This window comes from Battus philenor, unplaced genomic scaffold, assembly GCF_028537555.1.
Source record: "Battus philenor isolate CCGP_79_NKW_IND1 unplaced genomic scaffold, ilBatPhil1.0.hap1 SCAF_7, whole genome shotgun sequence".
Lineage (NCBI taxonomy): Eukaryota > Metazoa > Arthropoda > Insecta > Lepidoptera > Papilionidae > Battus > Battus philenor.
This window is the reverse complement of record NW_027181737.1, coordinates 14,667,716-14,686,274: the sequence shown is the minus strand read 5'-3', so window position 1 is coordinate 14,686,274 and position 18,559 is coordinate 14,667,716. Positions and strand designations below refer to the sequence as shown.

Sequence of the window (18,559 nt, the reverse complement as noted above, 5' to 3'; positions counted from 1 at the left end):
ATTACACCGGATTTAAAGGCCGATTAGACTTTTGGTAATAAGGATTCCTAAGAGAAAAGTAAAGCTTGGGTTATCAATCACTACATGTTTGGTATTTCAAATTCAGAATGCTCTTGTAAGTCAAACCACGATCCCACAGTTTCCTATAGTATGATTACACAAATGAAATGATATGTTAAATTTCATCGAGTTGTAAAAAAGGAATCGGGTGTTGTGCTCAGTGCTGAAAATTCACGTAAAGTTTATAAAGTCCTTCTTGTAATGCATTGGCGTTTATCTTCGAATGAACGCCTCTCCCTAACTCGATTGACAATTTTTAATATTTTTATTAATATAACTTTGAGATCTCGCTCCTGAAATGACTTAATATTTGCTTTGGACAAGTCTAAATCCTTCAGCTTCTGCAGAATATAGAGATTACGTTGTCATAATACTCCACCGCATACAAATTCACTATTATTAATTTATTACTATATATTTCGTTAATTACATCGTAGCACTTGCTCATATTAGTCATGTAGATATTAGACATATATGTTTTCCATAAAACAGTAAATTTGTATATACGTTTCAACATATTTTCTGTACTATAGGCAAAGTATCACACTACATATGTAATGTTTTGTTAATCGTGCGACAGAGATAACGCTCTACGAAGCCGAAATAAGCCGATTGTATCTTACCAAAAGTCGATGTGCAATATTAATCGCCGGGTATTGTAGATAGATATTCTTTTATATCGTTTTTTTCTATTTTAAAGCCGTATCCGTCTTAAAACGCTTTGACGGAATCGAAAATAAGCCCTTTCCATGCTATCCTATTACGTGCTTTCTTCAAATCAGTTATAATAAAGTCCAGTTATTGACTTGATTAGACCAGCGGGTGAATGTTCGTACAGAAGGTGTTATACCATTTACAACCATTAGATTGTCCAAGTTATCCGATTATCTGCGTGCGAAGTGGCCACAATAATTTTTTTAATTAGGTTCTGTATTCCACAGACATCTGCATCCGTGTCTTTGTTTTTACATTTACGTGTAATATTTTAGAATGTTTTTTTTGGTTCTCGTTTTGCATTTTACAGTGTTTACTCTATTAATCTATTAACTAACTTAAATCGTAAACTATTTGAAACTAAGTTGAAGTAAGCTAATTATTGTGATTATTTTTTACGACGCCCTAACAATGTCTTAAATATCTGCCCTAACTTTAAAATTGTTTTAAGTCTTTATACTGTGAATGTACAGTAGATTTAAATTTCAGTCTGTTTTTTATTATTTTATTTTGTCATGCCACAAATTTTTCCCGGTGTAATATATTCACTGGAATAAAGGTAATAATTAAATACACCGTCTTTTATTATTGTGATTTAATAGTCACACTGTAAGAAGGTTGAACACACACGTTGTTATTCTTCTGTCCATTCCATTCCATCTCGCTGTATTCTTTTCCGTTCTGTGCTAAGAAGTCTTATCTTCCGATACTCCTAAGATCTTTCTCTATATATACCAGCCACATCTTTCTGAGTTTTTCTGTGGGGTTATTGTTGCAGACCCCACTTAGAGATGGTATTACCAGTCCTGGTGTTGGTCATCTGTGTGTTCAAGTGGACTGCTCATCAGAGCCTTTGTGACTTGCAGAACCTGATTTCCTTTCGCTGTGTCCTCTTAAACATTGCTAGTTTTATTTCTTCTTTCTGTGTCATCGTCCAGATTTCTCATGAATAAGTCACAACTGGGCGGATTATCTTTTTAGCTTGGCAGTTATTAGCTTGTAGCACAGGTTGATTTTGCATGCATAGAAAAATCTATTTCCAGCGGTTATGCGAGCTTTGATCTCCTCCTCTGTGATGTTCTGGGAGTTTGAATTAGATCTCATGGAACTAAACTCTTTCATACCCTCGATCTCCCACTGTTTCATGTTCCATGACGTTTTATACTGCTATGGACACATGTACGCATACATTGTTCTGGAAGTTATATGATAAAAACTGTAATAAAAAATTGATAAATTTATCTTAATACTTTCACTCGGGTTATAATAAAGATTATAAGAGAGGTAATAAAAAAATTCTTTAGTAACCTATGGCAATTTATAGCAGCACTCTAACATTGATAAATTATTTTATCTCACGACAAAGGAAAGACGGTTTTTATGGTACAATAAAGTGAAATAAAACTTTAACTACCTTATATCCCTGGGCTTGTATGTATAAAACTATTGCCACGTATGATACAACCTAATTACTTTTACTCATATTTGAAATTTTAAAAACCATATGCCTTTAATTATACTTAAGAAATTGCAAAAGGTTTTATAATACACTTTTAGACTTTACCTGTGTTGTCGGTCTACCTAGAGGTGTGAACTTTCCGGTCCAAGTGGCCATCGGTCGCACGAGTGATGTGCGCCGCCTATTACCACTTCAGACGGACATTTATTCGAGCGACATCGATGATATTGCCAACTTCCCTCAAGCAAAGAACTAAATTAAATGATAAATTGAAATATATCTATCAAATATCTTGATGTAATATATACAATTTCTCTTGGTAGGCATATTAATGGTTTAATATTTTTATTGAGCAATTCGAAATTAAACTATATAAGGTATTTAAATGTAAATGTGAATATATAAATTAACTATTTAATGGAATCAGGCGTTACCTCGCGGAAGTCCATCCTAAGTAAGAAAGAGAGTGCTTGGCACTAATCTGCTCAGTGTTTGGCACTAATCGGTGTAACATAACTCCTGAAGATGCCCCGTGGAGGGGTGAAACACGTGTTGGTGGTGGCGGTTGTGTGATTCGCATTGTTTGCCGCATGCGCATTTATCAGCGGGCTGACGGGCGGTGCATTTCATTGCACGACTACCACTGCATGTGCGGAAGTGGCTAAATATTGGTTCTTTTCTTACATATAAATTAACATTAATAAAAATGTAGGTTATTTCAAATAAATATGTGAACTATATGTATAGCGTACATACAAGGTACAAAAATGCCTTGTACTTATATTTACGCTATTTGAAAGAGTAAACATAGTGTAAATCACGAATGGTATATTGACACATGCATACATTATTTATTTAACATATCAAATGCAAAAAAATTAAGTAATTTGTGGCGAATAAAAGATCGAATTAATGACATTGAAAAGAAAAGAAGATGAGAACGCAAATAGTAAAGTAAAAAATAATATTTTGTTAAATTAGTCCTTATGTTCCCAAGATAGGGAAAGTAAGAAAAGCTCCCAAAAAAAGGAGCCATAGAAAAGAAAGACATCAGACGCTTGAACTATGACAGATATATATACATAATAAACTATACCTATGTTTATTCTATATTTGTTTTACATGAATGAACTGTACCAGCTATTTATAAGGTAAAAGCTAGAGATCCCCTGTAGTAATTGAAATTCTAAGGATTACTTCGCAATATATGTTTAATCACATATTATTAAAGCGCCCTAATTTGTAATCTTATATGAAAAATATCGACAGACATAATAAATACAATAAATGAAATTAAACTCGTAGCCCCTAATTTTCGTGTTAAAATTAAACAAACCTTTAATGGGTCTAGGTGTACGTATATATATATATATATATCTTGTTATAATAATGTGTGTATAAAAAAATTTAATTTTCATTAAAAAGAGCAACTGTTGAGTTTCTGGCTGGCTATTACTTACTTACTTACTCCGCTGGCTCAGTGACCCAAAGTGGGTCTTGGCCTCCGAAGCGAGAGACTTCCACTTTCCTCGATCTTGCGCCATCGTCTGCCATTGGTTGACATTCAATTCGCGCAAATCTGCCTCAACGCGATCGATCCAGCGATACCTGGTTCTACCCACTGGTCTTCGACCCCTCGGTTTTTCCAGGTACGCTACCTTCACGTTCCGATCCGATCCCATTCGCTCCAAGTGACCAAGCCAGCGGCTGGCTATTAACAGATCAATATTCTGAACCGGTGGTAGCTTTCTACTTACTATAAAATAATCGACGATTTAAAAGCTAATATGTTTTTTAACAAAGTTCAAATTCCCTATTTATAGCTAAGATAGAACTATATATAGCCAGTATTTCATAAATATATTTATATCATGACAATACTATAAATTATGAAACGATTTCAATGAATGACAATTCCTTTCATTTTTATACAAATGTCTATTCAATAGTATTTGAAAAGGCACTGATGTAACCGCTGTATATATTGAATAGTGTTGAATAGAACATACAGTTATATAACTAACAATTCTGTATATCGCTGATGCAACTAAACATGCCAAAGCACCTCGCAGGTTGTTTGCGTAAAGGCTATCGTTTCACGACGGAAGCCGTTCTTATCTGAAATAAAACAGTGTAAGTGGCAACTTCGCTGGCAACAATGAAACGGAGCACAGTTTGTTTGCCGATAAGGCGTAAGAATCGAATATAAATATAACTTTTGCAACATCATAACGAGCTTAGACCACACAAGTTGGTGGATATTGAAGCTATATAAGGGACGTAGTTTGAAAAGAAATTTCGAAGAAAATCTCATTTATATATTTATTTAATAATCATCTTTTTAGACACAGACACACGTTGTACCTTCTTTTCGACTGTTTTTACAGTGAGTTATCATCTTCAACCAAAACTATATGATTAACTAAAATATAATCTAAACCACATATATATGTAAATATGTCCGGTTTAATTATATAACGACTTGGGCTATGGGCTTCTGAATTCATATATATATATATACATATATACGAGTATATCCCTTAAATGCATGATATCTTGCAGATACAAGTACACTACGGTGGAGATATATATATATATACTCGTATATATATATCGGAAATAATGTCGTTTCTGTCGACATATTTTACACACTTAAAAACCGATTAATTTTTACCGCTCCGGCATTAAAAATTTGTATACTAGACAAAAGGTTGTTGATAACGAAAGAGAATATATTATTGATAATGTTTTCTATACCGTTGACACTAGACATAACATAACGGGTCAAATGACTCATTTTGAACTTTTTGAACTTTTATTTTATTTTATACATTCAAACAGAAAATATAAAAAGTCGGGTCATTTGATATGTGCCAGAAATGATATAAATAGGTACCTAGTATGTGTCTGTATATGTGTTAAAAGAATACACAAATACGATATAATTATTCTTGTATACTACTGAATAATGACAGCCAGTAGCATACGTTGTATGCTTCGAGAATTGATATGAAACCTTTGCATTTTTATAAAAGTAACACCATTGCATTTAAAAAATAAAAATAAGAATTTGAAACAAAAATATATTAATTATAAATCGCAATCGCATCTGCCATCGCATGGTTAGACGTTCATTTAGTTTATATTATGTAGATGAATTTATTTATCGAGAATATATTTCTTATAATAATCTTTGCCGTCTGGCAACACCACAGTGGTGATTTCACGATTTATTTTTAATTTAAAGTGTGCTATTCGTGAATAAAAGACCATGTGTCTGACCAAAACTTAGATGTTGCCACGTCAATATCGGTCAGCGATAGATCAAGTGATCCGAATCGTGGTGACGGCAAAGTGTTATAACATTTTTAAAAACCAATAAACGCATAAGGTAAAAAAACAACGTTTCTTTGCAATCTGGGTCGGCCGTGATATCAACGATAATTTCTAAGCATGTAAAGAATCACTTATCTAATAAAACACCTTCGTAATATTCGTGCAAACATTAGATAAAATCGTTACAAAAGCTCAAGAGGAAGCGTCTCACCTTATCTTTAGGGTGGTCGTAGATTTAATACCTGTTTATATATGTTCACTGATTTACGTAACAAACATAATTTATGAGTTTAATAACAGTAGCTTGACTAAATGATCTTTCTATCCTAACTCAATACATATACTTATCGATTTATCTATTGTTTTAAAATCGTTTTCCTAGCTTTTTGTTTAGTTAAACTGACATTTACACAATGTTTGTATATACTATTTGCATGATGGATGTGCTGTTTCTTATTTTGTCTTTTAATTTGATACCCAAGTAGCTTTTTTTAAAAATGGCCTCCGCTATTGAAGGCTTCTCGTACCCCTAACTTATTTTTGGGAAGGGAACCTTTATTTTTCTTTTTTAATATTTTTTTCATTATTATTTTTAATTCCGCTCTCTTCTTTCATGAATTTCAGGTTCTTTCGTATTTTCTTTCCCTTTTATTCTATGCCTTTCTTTCATCTCCTCAATTTTATATTTCTTTATTTTAATTATTATTTCTAGAAAATTATTGAAAACATATTTATTTTTAATCCAAGTAGCTTCTTTCCATTCCTCTCTGAGTGGTCTGTATTTTGTTCCTAGTCTTCAGATCAAACGTTCAGGTTTGGCATCCTCACCTATGTGAGGTATGGTAAAATCACAGCCAAACACAGACATCCGCATAAAAACGTGTATAACAGATGCATCTACCTATTCCCTCTAAAGAAAGTGGAGCTGGGCAGGTCACTTGGCGAGGTTTGGTGATAACGAATAGTTTGGTGGACACAAAGGGTTATTAAATTGATGGGACCAGGAGGTACCAGAGCGAGGGGCAGACTTAATGTCAGATGGGCTGACGAGACTGTGGCTACGGCAGATCACGGGTGGCTTCAAGTTGCCAGAGATAGAGAAAAATAGGAGGCTTTGTAGGAGGCTTTTACCCTGAGGGGGTCCATACAAACTTAGTATAAAATTATTAAAACTATTATCTAAAATTTAAAATTACTAATTACAAGTAATTTGTATAGAATGAAATAAAGCTTTATTATTATTTGTATGATGTATTTCAACAAAGACTAAATCATCCAGCAGTGTAAGTTAATTTACTTCAAATGTAAAGGTGTGTCCACCCACGCCGCGTCAACCATCTCGTGGACACCACTCAAGAGCCTTTTGATAACCCAAAGACAATCGGTTACACGAGTGATATGTAACGCCCACTGCCAGTTCAGACGGGTAATTTCTCGAGCTGCGTGGTTATCCTTGGTTCTTTCTTCTACGGATCTCCTTGCAAAACCGAGTAAAGCTCTCTCCATTGTTCTTTGTGTCCTTCTGCCTTAAAGTAAGCCCCCGTGTAAGCGACCACGTCTCGGAACCATAAATTATCAAAGGCAACTTAGATTAGTCAAATACCTTCGTCTTTAGCCATTGCAGCATTCTGGCTTGAATTATGTGCATTTGCATATATTATATCGCTGCTTAAAAAATTGGGAGCTAGCGATTGTAGCACAGCATATAGCGGCCAACGACGCTCTAGAAACAAAAGATCATTTGTAATTTTAAATCGAGTAAAAAAATTGTACTATATGAGGTCTATATTTAGGATTGCTCCTCCATAAGCAATAGCTAAGTGTTTTAAACGACATGACGGAGGTCAAGTATCAAGAATTCCTTCGGCATAATATTTTTAAAATTATTTTAGTGTCATATACAATATAATTTACTATTATTGTACTTCATAGAGGATAGAAAACAGACGTCATTTTTTATTATATTAAATAAATATGTGGTCCAATTGGATTTCTTTCAACCACTTTTTGAACTGAACTTGACGTCATTTACAAATGTAATGAAATGTATATTTATAAAAAATTTAAAGTATTTCAAACTAAACACGGCTAAGGTTTTAGTTTTCGATCTTAATAATTTAAAACAACGCACCTTAAAAGTGGTTTTTCAAGATCGCCCTTCGGATCCCACGAATCGAATATTTACTTTTTACTCGAAAGGGTTCCACGTAAGGGACCAATTAGCTGTTCCAATGTCAAACAAAACCCCAACACAATGCTGTGGCCTATTTCGAAATTTAGAAAAAATACTCAACACGAAAAACGGATAGAATAATTCGAGTAATATTTATTTTTCATATTTTAGCTAAGCAACACGTAGTTTCTAATGAATGGAAATTTGCAAAGAGAATAGTAGTAAACTACAAACAAAACTAAAATATTATCTCCAAGACTTAACAATGTTTTAAATTAGATGTTTTATAATTTCTCTTATCATTTTTCAACCGTTTATAAAGAAAATAATTGAACACGATAGCGAAATAGTAAAACTTATAAGCATTAACATGGTTCGGAATAAACTCTTTGGTTTTTTCTAAATAGATCTAGGGGTTTGAATTTAAACGTATATAAAATTGATGACGACGAAACCGATGTACAGAATTAGAGTGTATATCAGTATTAATACTGCACTCATTCACTTATATACACATTCGTAGTTTTCAAGACGATGATCCAATCGTAAAACTTCTACAAATGCAAAAGTTATGAAACAGGTATATCTAAATATTTAATGGAATCAGGCGTTACCTTGCGGAAGTCCATCCTAAGTAAGAAAAGGAAAAACACAGAGTCAACAAAAAGACTCTGTGTTTGGCACTAATCGATGTAACATAGCTCCTGAAGATGCCCTGTGGAGGGGTGAAACACGTGTTAAGTGATTTAACGGTGGCAGTTGTATAATTCGTAATGTTTGCCGCATATGCTTTTATCAGCGCGCCGGCGGGCGATGCACTTTGTTGCACGACTACCACTGCATGTGCGAAAGTGGCTAGATATTGGTCCTTTTCTCACTTGGGATGGACTTCTGCAAGGTAACGCCTGATTCCATTAAATAATTAAGATCAGCATGCCTATCTGAGACTCTGTGTTTGACACTAATCGGTGTAACATAACTCCTGAAGATACCCCGAGGAGGGGTGAAACACGTGTTGAGTGATTTAACGGTGGCAGTTGTGTAATTCGCATTGTTTGCCGCATACGTATACCGCTGGCGGGCGGTGCACTTTGTTGCACGACTACCACTGCACAATATTGGTCCTTTTCTTACTTAGGTATATCTAGTTGTCACTAATAATAATACTAGTCATTCGACTCTATATAAGATGAATGTATTATGAATAGATAAAAAACTTATTTGAACAAAGTAAACATTGATATAATTAAACATGTTTCATTGTTGTAGGTGATGCGAGGTAGCGCGTAAAGCTATGGCGAGAGGAGGAACGTTGATTGTCCTCCTTTGGATTGTCGCATGCGTAGCCGCCGACGGTAAACAAGGTATGTACAGATTTAGTACAATGTACATATTTTAATTGAAATGTCTACCATTTTTGTTACGTATTCCTGTAGTACCTTTGTTACTGTTCAATTATGTAAGTATCCTTTTTCTACAGGATTTTCTGTTTTCGTAATGTTTTATGAAGCCATGAACTGTGGTGTTTCATGCTTTTATAGCTACATCAGTTTAGCGAATTGTTTACCATCTTTACATTCTCCTTCACTAATTATGGGTCGTAACTCGTTTTGGATTCTTTTTGTTGCGCACTACATCTAATATCATAGACAACATAGTGTTAGTAGCTCTTTCGATCTGTGCATTGTTTTAAAATACACACCCGTGTAATGTCAAAATGAAAAACACTTGAATGTTGTAACAGTGTAAAGGATTACTTATTACAAGGAAATCATACGATATAAATACTATAGCAATGATATTTTTGAAAGTAATAAAAAAATCAGTTTTTATGAAGTTTTATAAGATTAAAGCGTGTTTGAAAAACTATCTTTATTTTACGTTATAAAATTTCATTGACCATAAGACTGCTATGCGGCGCAAAATCGCTTTATTATCATGTTCTAAAACTGCGGCGCAGCGATTTTGCGCTGCAAATTTCATTATCTTTGTGGATCTAGATATGCATTAAGATCAGTTAAATTTTAATTTTTATATTTTTTTTATTTCTTAGGAAAACAATAACTAATTGTTTCTTGTTTCTTTTTAATACAAAAAGAATTATAAAAATTGATTAATACTTGTCTAAATGAGTGTTATATTTGACAAAATAAAGTCGAAATATGACCCGCAGATCTTGAGCGTTCTTGTAATAATTGCTTATAGCAGTCAAACGGTACAAACAGTATAACACATTCCATTCTTAGCCTCTTTACATTAACTAAGCTGGAGGTCTATCGCGATAGCTACGGCCCAGGCACTAAGGCCAGGGGTGTCAAACTCACGACCCGTGATAAATGTTTTTGCGGCCCACGAAGTATATCTGTTAGGTCGATTTTGAAAGTAGCCTTGGCCAATAAAATATCAACCGAAATAGGAAACATAGCATTAGAGAAGAGAGATCAAGTATTTAGACGTAAATAATAATTTAACTATGTAAATGTTTATTTCAATGTACCATTATTTCGGAGATCGCTTAAAGTTATGCATTGTTATTTGGCCCAAGTAAACTTTTGAGTTTGACACACCTGACTTAGACAGTCAATCAATAGTTTGAGTTGTCAAATTCGTGTATAGATTTCGGATCGAAGTTTCTAGAATATACCATTTCTTTTCAACATCCCTTTCTATGTTATGTAATATTTTAAAAATTATCTGCAGTAAAAACTTTTGTTAAAAAAAGAACCTTTCGAAACTCCCTAAGAGATATTAATTATGAACGAGTCAACAGACCCACTTATTTATAAAAAGCTTCAAGATAATCTATTAACAAAAAATCTTACGTCTCGTAGCACACGACTGCGTCCTAAAAAATTTAAGAGGGTGGTAAAAAGTCGGGGAGATAACGCCAAATATTCACTAAAAAGACTCGGCACCTCTTCGATCTGATAGCCGAAGGTGAGACGACAAAAACTTCACGAAGGCGAAGGTTTTATATATCCATTAAGCTCGCAAGTTACGTGAGATTAAAATTTAAAAGTTCTTTTAAAGTAATATTAATCGTGGTATCATCGTATTATAGGCAAACTTCACTGAACGAACCATGAAGAGGGTATTCCTCAAGGGAGGATTCCTAGACGAAGGATAGTAAGTGAACTTTACCCAGCCTATTGGCAAACTGAAATGGCAGTAGGTAGATTAATTCAAAAATAGAACAGATGTTAAGCGGCTCCCGCGGGCCTTTGGCTTCTGTGGTAGACGCCACGGACTGCCAAGGGCGGTATAAAAATCCACTTGCAATATGAATATACGACCTGTTTAGATATAAGACATCCACAGCTACACACGTCTCCACTATATAAAATTTACAATAAAATCAAACAGAAGCGATTTAATAATTAACTTAAATTTAACACTAATTTAAACAATCAGAAAGCAATGGAGATATATCAAATAGGTTCAAGGTAACCCTGAAAGCAATGGGCTATGGTTGGAGCTTAGTTGATAGATCGAATCCAAAATGAGCAGTTCCTCAGTAGAACCAAGAACATCGACGTAGCTCGAAGAATTGCTTGTCTGAAATAGCAGTGAAACATCGCTCGTGCAGCCGATGGCCATTTAGGCCGGGAAGGTTTCAAGTGGCGACAAACTGGTAGACGCGACGTGGGTAGGCTCCTCACAAGTTGGAACGACGACATTGTTAAGTTCAGAACAAAAAGAAACCTATGAAGGTTTTTAGAGATCCCTCGTGCACGTGAACATTTGGACCAGAACTATGTCCAGGCTACGTATATGGAAGTAAAACTAAATTATCATAACTCATGTAAAACCAAACGATATCACACACATAAATATATTCAATTTATTCATATTATTTTGAATCAGTTTCTTGTCTAATATAGCGGTGTAACTGGCGGGCGGTGCACTTTATTGCACGACTACTGCTACATAGCGGAAGTAGCTATATATTAGTCCTTTTCTTACTTAGTATGGACTTCCGCAAAGTAACGCCTGAATCTATTAGATACTTGTCTATTACGTATGTTAATGCACTACCAGATGAATCTAGTTTGATTGAAACTAAAACCAAATTGTCGTTTACTGAAAAATTCAGTAATTTTGCAAAGTAAAGCTGAAAAATTATTTGCACTGGCAGTAAAAAAAATTAAAGCTATGTGAACTTAAATATAAAAAAACGATGAGAGAATTCCCAAATCTTTTTCGTATAACCATAAGATAAGACAAAGACATTAATTATCTCTTACTTCGCTACGGGATCGTAAAGTGTAAAAAAAAAGTTGAAGATAGAACGAAGACGAGAACTCGCAAAAAAGCACTTCATTGTGACACAGCAAGTGCCACTTTCGAACACGAAAATCCCATTAAAAGTCTATCTATAGAAATTTTATGCAGTCAGTATGTTCATTGAGTTACATTTTGCTTTGTAATATCGATAACATAAGTTTTTACAACTTATCTAATACGGTGAATATAAGACGTGCTACCTCACTGCCTATTTTTAAACGGTTTTATTTAGTTCGACCCGTACGGAATTTATTTGGGTCAAAATTAGAAATTGAAATTTAAACACCTTCCCGTTGTCAGATTGATCTGAAATTTGATACACACATTTAATTTAGATGACAATACAATATAATAAAATCAATAACATTATAAATCTAAGATGGCCGCCGATACAAAATGACGGATTACATATTTTTCCTTAACCCCCTCAATATGGGTATCAAATGAAAGGGCTACACTAGTAAAACACGATGATTATGTCAAAATTTAAAATTCAAGATGGACGCCGTTCTAATATACTAGGCGGACTAGGACTATTTTTCCACAACCCCCACAATATGGGTATCAAAAAACCGTTTAACTTAAAAGTTTTTAAATTTATTGAGGAAATGTTTAAAAAAATATTTACTATAATTACGATAGTTAATTTATTATGATAGCTTATTTTTATATTTTATATTTTTTTCTTTCTCTGTCAGTTTGATGGTTTAATTTATTATTGTATGTATAAAATGTATTATATCATATTTATTAAAAATATAAATGCTATACAAATGTATATATGTTTGTATATTTGTGTTTTGTATATGTTAACTATCCGTTGTTTAATCTTCTACTGTTCTACTAATTATTCTTTCATACTATGGTTGTCTAAAAGAAATTGCCTCGTGTGATAAGACCGCCCATTGTACTTTTTTCTTTACTACTATGAAACTATGTACATATTTTCTAGCATGTACAGTAAATAAAACTATATTTAATAAGGATTATATTTAAAATGTGATTCTAGATAACAGACAAACAGAGACTTTTATACTTAGTTGTTTGTAATTTTTTTTTTGAAAAGGATCTAATTCTATAACTGTTATGTTACCACAGGTGAATGTTATGTTCAAAATAAATCTTCTATGTATATTCTAGCGTTATAAGTTAAGGGTTTGTAAACCAAAATGAATAGTATCCTTATAAGCAAACATGTACCATCGTCGACTTAGTCATCGCTTAAAATCAGGCGAGAGAGAGAGAGAGAGAGAAGTCAAATACTTCGCCTATGAATGATAAAAAAAAATGGTTCTGTAACTTACAGAATAACGGTTAAATTTCGAAATATACGAGAGACAATATCGGATAGCAACGAAAACCAAGTATAGAATCGCAAATAGAAACTGAATATCCTTTAAATGAAATACGAAACACCGGCACATCTAGCAGCTGCTTTGAATGAAGCAGAAAATAATACCGGGGACTCCCAGTAGACGCCATTATAACTCGACTAACAAAGGGATTATCTTGTTTGGGAACCTCTTGACTGGCACTCGACCACTCTTTGTATGTATCGTGTTACATTTCCAACCTAAAGGCGGCTATTCAAGCAGTTTTTGTGGGTGTGGTCGTTCTTTGTGTTTTTTTCCTCGCACAGGGGTGAGAATTTGTCGGTACGAACTTTCAAAGCTTGACGGCTATCCGAGAATTGGCCTGCTAGCTTACCTTTTTATATATTATTCCGGTAAACTTTTTTTTAATAACTTCACCAGAACGTCGATGACTATTTATCTATAGCGTGTTTTTATTAAAACAACCCAAGTTAAATCAGGTAAGATATTGATTTTAAAAATTAACGAAATCTGTTTAAGACTTTAGCATCATATATATATGATGCTCAATGCACAATATTTAGTTAATGTTTAGTGATTGTTTTTGTTTCTACAATAATTTTTTTAAGTAATAATATTTTATAATGATATTTAGTGTTTGATTTTGGACCTAGATATCATTACCCTTCAGTTTTAAACATTGCATTTTTATTATTATAAATTATATTTTGATTGAAGACGTAATTTTAAACGTGTGACTCCATGTTTTGGCAAAAAACACTCTCATTTAGACAAATAACAATTAATTAAAATAATTATTTTCAATGATTTTCTCTGACGATAGTTTTAACCAGTGATGTGGTAGAAAAAAAATGATCTATGCTATGGGTGTAGCATCGGGGGAGGCGCACATTTAGTTCAATAAAGACACACTGAAACTCAGTATATATATATATGTATATATATATATAAAGTTTGCCTGTATGCCCATTATACAATCATCATGTGATGATCTTTGCATACGGTTTTTAAGTCGATATGACCAACTTACAACAATCAGCGCCACTGTCATTCCAACGAATTTCATACATTAGAATGACCGTTCGTGTTTATTTGAATTGAAACGAAAATAGATAACGAATGATGAAGTTTCCGAGTTATGGGTGACATAAGAATTTATGTAAATTGTAAAATATATATACCGCCTCACATAATTAAAATAAAAACGAAAATAAGCTCAATTTTATTTTAAATACACGCGTCGCATATGTCGTATGCACAGCGCGTACTTAAATAAAAAAAATCTGTGACCGCGATGTAAACAAGGCTTTATATTGTACTACGATCTAGTCGTAAGGTCACTAAGTAAATTGATAAGTATTTTAATAAAGTAAATGCGATATAAAAGTAAATAAATAAGTGAATCTACAAAGAAACCAGTTATTAAGAGTTTCAAAGCTGGTTTTGATATCGAATATCTAGAAAGAAAATTTGAATGTCTTTTTTATTACATCCGAGAGTACACAGTGTCAATAAAACATGACATTCATAGACAATAAATCGTTTTATTGTTAAGTAAGTTAAAGTAAGAGACAGAAATAAAAACAAGCTAAGTGTTATTATTCAAGTTAATATTGATCGTCATCGTTTCCCACTGCAAGACAAAAGCCTCCTTTAAATATGGAAGGGTGTATCATAATCGCCAAACTTGGAAATAAAACTAAAATAAACATACCGCATTATTTCCTCTGTAAACGGCAATGAAAAAATATGTAGACAGATTCAAATATACAAGCTTGTACTAATTATGTTATATTTATTGTATTATCTTAAATTATTTCGTTTATAATTGATTTAGTCGTTTCTGCTTATAGACACTCACTGTAAATATAGGCCTTCCTCAAAGTTATCTTTGGGTAATTATACCATAATCGCCACACTTCACAGGCATTTTGGCGTTCACAGAGTGGTATTAGAAAACGCTACTGCCCATCCTCTGGAAACTCTATTTATTAGAGGTAAATATATATATATATATATATATATATATAATTATTGAAAAAAGCGTGAATTATATATAATTATATATTTTTCTCCTAGTATACGTTGAGAAGAATAGTATTAGGTTGAGCTCCCCTTTAATAGAATCCTTAAACTTAAACTTACTTGATTTCTTAACACCCCGATATGAAATAAACCCATTACAAAGTAAACGGTAGACCAATTTATTCCGAAGCTTATAATTAAAAATCCTTTTCACTATAATAAGCTTTTTATTAATACACTTTATTACACGTAAGAAAAGGACTAATATATACCTACTTCCGCTATGTAGCAGTAGTCGTGCAATAAAGTGCACCGCCCGCCAGCCCGCTGATAAATGCACATGCGGTAAACAATGCGAAACACAACTACCACCGCTAAATCGCTCAACACGTGTTTCACTTCTCCACGGGGCATCCTCAGAAGTATTGTTACACCGATATGTGCCAAACACAGAGTACTTTACTTACTTTATTATACAATAATAGTCTTGGAAGTATATATTTATACTAATAAGTGTGTAGAAAGTTCGACATTGTTACAGCTTATAAACGCCCACTGCAAGGTATAAGCGTACGCCAAATATATCTATGCGGCATATATCTTAATTGCCACACTTCACAGGCAAATTGACGATTGCAGTTTAATATAGTACGTAAACGTCGGTGCCGGCCATCCTATGATAACTTATATATATATATATATATATATATATATATATAAGGCACCGATAACTATATATATATTTATATATATATATGGTTTAAAAAAAACAGAGTGAATAATATTATTTTAGTCGTAATTATTATAGTCATCGGTTTAAGATGACTCATACAAGAATGGTCGTATATCAAAACGGTGTCTTTAGTTCTAACATTTGATTTACTTTAGGAAAACGCCCATCCAACCATTAACTACGCCGAGTGCATCTTTTTATGTCTCATTCGTCACTAAGTGCATTCACGAGTGAACCACATGAGGCGGAGAGACTTAACCTATAGTATGCAAATGCATCATGCTACCGTTTTATTACGTATTAAAATATATCTTACATCTTATAGGAACCATTTTAGATTTATAACTATAGTTCAGTTTTATAGTTATATTCGTAGAGCCTGTATATTTGAACTTCTATAGTTTTTATATAAGCTTAAAATTTTTCTGTACATGCCTCTAACATATACAAACCATGTTTAACTACTAAGTTTAGTTATTTGTAAAATAGATCCCTGTCCCAACAATAACAAAGAAAGAACGAGTGTTATGTAATTTTAGATAAAATCGCATAATTTTTTTAGGAGTAATATAAAACAAAATTACGATATATAACAAAATTACGACGTATAGTAGTATATTCAAATTACTACGTAATTAGTTTTCAGTTCAGTTCACAATCAAGTGACCAGAGGATTGGCAGCAGCGTTCTCTTCGTACCATAATAACACATTAAGATCGAAAACCCGCCAAACTTGGCGATTATATTATATCCAAAGTAAGAAAAGGACCAATATTTAGCCACTTCCTCACATGCAGTGGTAGTCGTGCAACAAAGTGCATCGCCCGCCAGCTCGCGAATTACACAACTACCATCGGGGCATCTTCAGGAGTTATGTTACGGGGCGGTGCTGAGCGGAGCGGAGTTTGGCGGGCGGTGCACTTTGTTGCACGACTACCACTGCATGTGCGGAAGTGGCTAAATATTGGTCCTTTTTTACTTAGGATGATCTTCCGCAAAATAACGCCTGATTCCATTAAATATGCTATATCCCCCATAGATATCATTGGTAGAGACCTATGTTTTGCAGTTTGCTTCTATGGCCTGAAACAATGACATTATAAATACGTAACTTCTACGAAGCTTTTATAACTAAACTATGCCGTAGAATTAACAGCGTTTATCTTAGAAATGAAGTCCAGGCATATAATTGTAAGTGGTATATCCAACCCACTATACTATCAGTGCTCTACGAATAAAATAAAAAATAGTTTATGTATGGTTTTAGATTTATTACAGAGATTCTCTTGTTATGAAGATTCAGGCACTCAGAGCAGACGCACGGTTTATTGCCCTTTATCTATACCATTAAAGTATCCGCATTTTATTTGGTCGAAGGGCCGCTTGTTGTCCGTTATTAGTTGCATGTGTAATGCGTTTAGTGATAAACTGGTATGAGAGGATAGTTAAATTACATTTTAATGTCGAATCTTACTCCACTTATTCCTGGTAATTGGTGATTTTAATATATATAACTGTAAGTGTATATGTAGCCTTTATATGCTCGCCTCAAATGTTATTAGATGTTTACACCTTTATTTCTTCGTGATTGGTTATTGGTGCTTATATATTTATTTACAATTATGCTGCATAAAGTGATCACTTAGAAATATGAATCACTAGTTTTTATTCTATCGATAATTAGAAATTTGAAAACGCATTTTGTTACTACAATAATGTTATTTATTATTACTTAAAGCATTGATTTTTAAATGTAACCTAGTGGTAGAAGACAGAGAGAGACTTTTTTCAATCAATTTTTCATAGTGCCTTGTAAATACACTATGAACGTCCCCTATTATTTTGAATATATTATAATTATTTTAAACGTACTATTAAATATTGTCATAAATATATTGTGAGGCCACGGTAAGGATTTGATTTCTTAAAAACCGTTTTCTCGACGATATTCGCAGCCCAAAACCGTAAATTGTTCAGGTAGCATTGAATAAACTAGTCTGTCAAAAATTTATTTACTTCACGAGTAATATTCGTGTAAATTCAATAGACAATTTAGTATATACGCATATATTTATTTGGTAATTTTGTACTTCATAATATATATAAATAGATATAACAATAATAAAACGCGGTTTCTAAGAACAGCGATACACGTGTTCCAGCTCATACGGTCTTTAGAACGACAGCCTATTGAGATTATTATTTCCTAGTTCTTTTACATATATAAGGATAATCAATTAATTATTAAATAAATTATGATCGTATATGTATATACACATCGTCTATCATTGATTGTTCAGTGGCAGAGAACTAAGACTTACGATCATAGGTCGCGTGTTCGTTTCCCTAGACACAATCTAATATAATTCACATCTTGTGTATTAATTATATATACCACTTTTCACGAACAAACTTCTAGAGGATAGACAGTGGAGTCTTTT

General features: G+C 33.3%; 1 protein-coding gene across 3 annotated transcripts in view; it reads left to right on the top strand.

Annotated features, from left to right (window-relative positions):
• LOC137930964 (netrin receptor UNC5C-like) overlaps positions 1 to 18,559 on the top strand; it is a 115,181-nt gene that overhangs the window by 17,235 nt on the left and 79,387 nt on the right. For all 3 annotated transcript variants that reach the window (XM_068774340.1, XM_068774341.1, XM_068774339.1), the window contains exon 2: positions 9,012 to 9,106. In XM_068774340.1, the coding sequence (XP_068630441.1) occupies positions 9,037 to 9,106 (70 nt within the window). In that variant the 5' untranslated portion in view covers positions 9,012 to 9,036. The remainder of the gene's footprint in view (positions 1 to 9,011; positions 9,107 to 18,559) is intronic.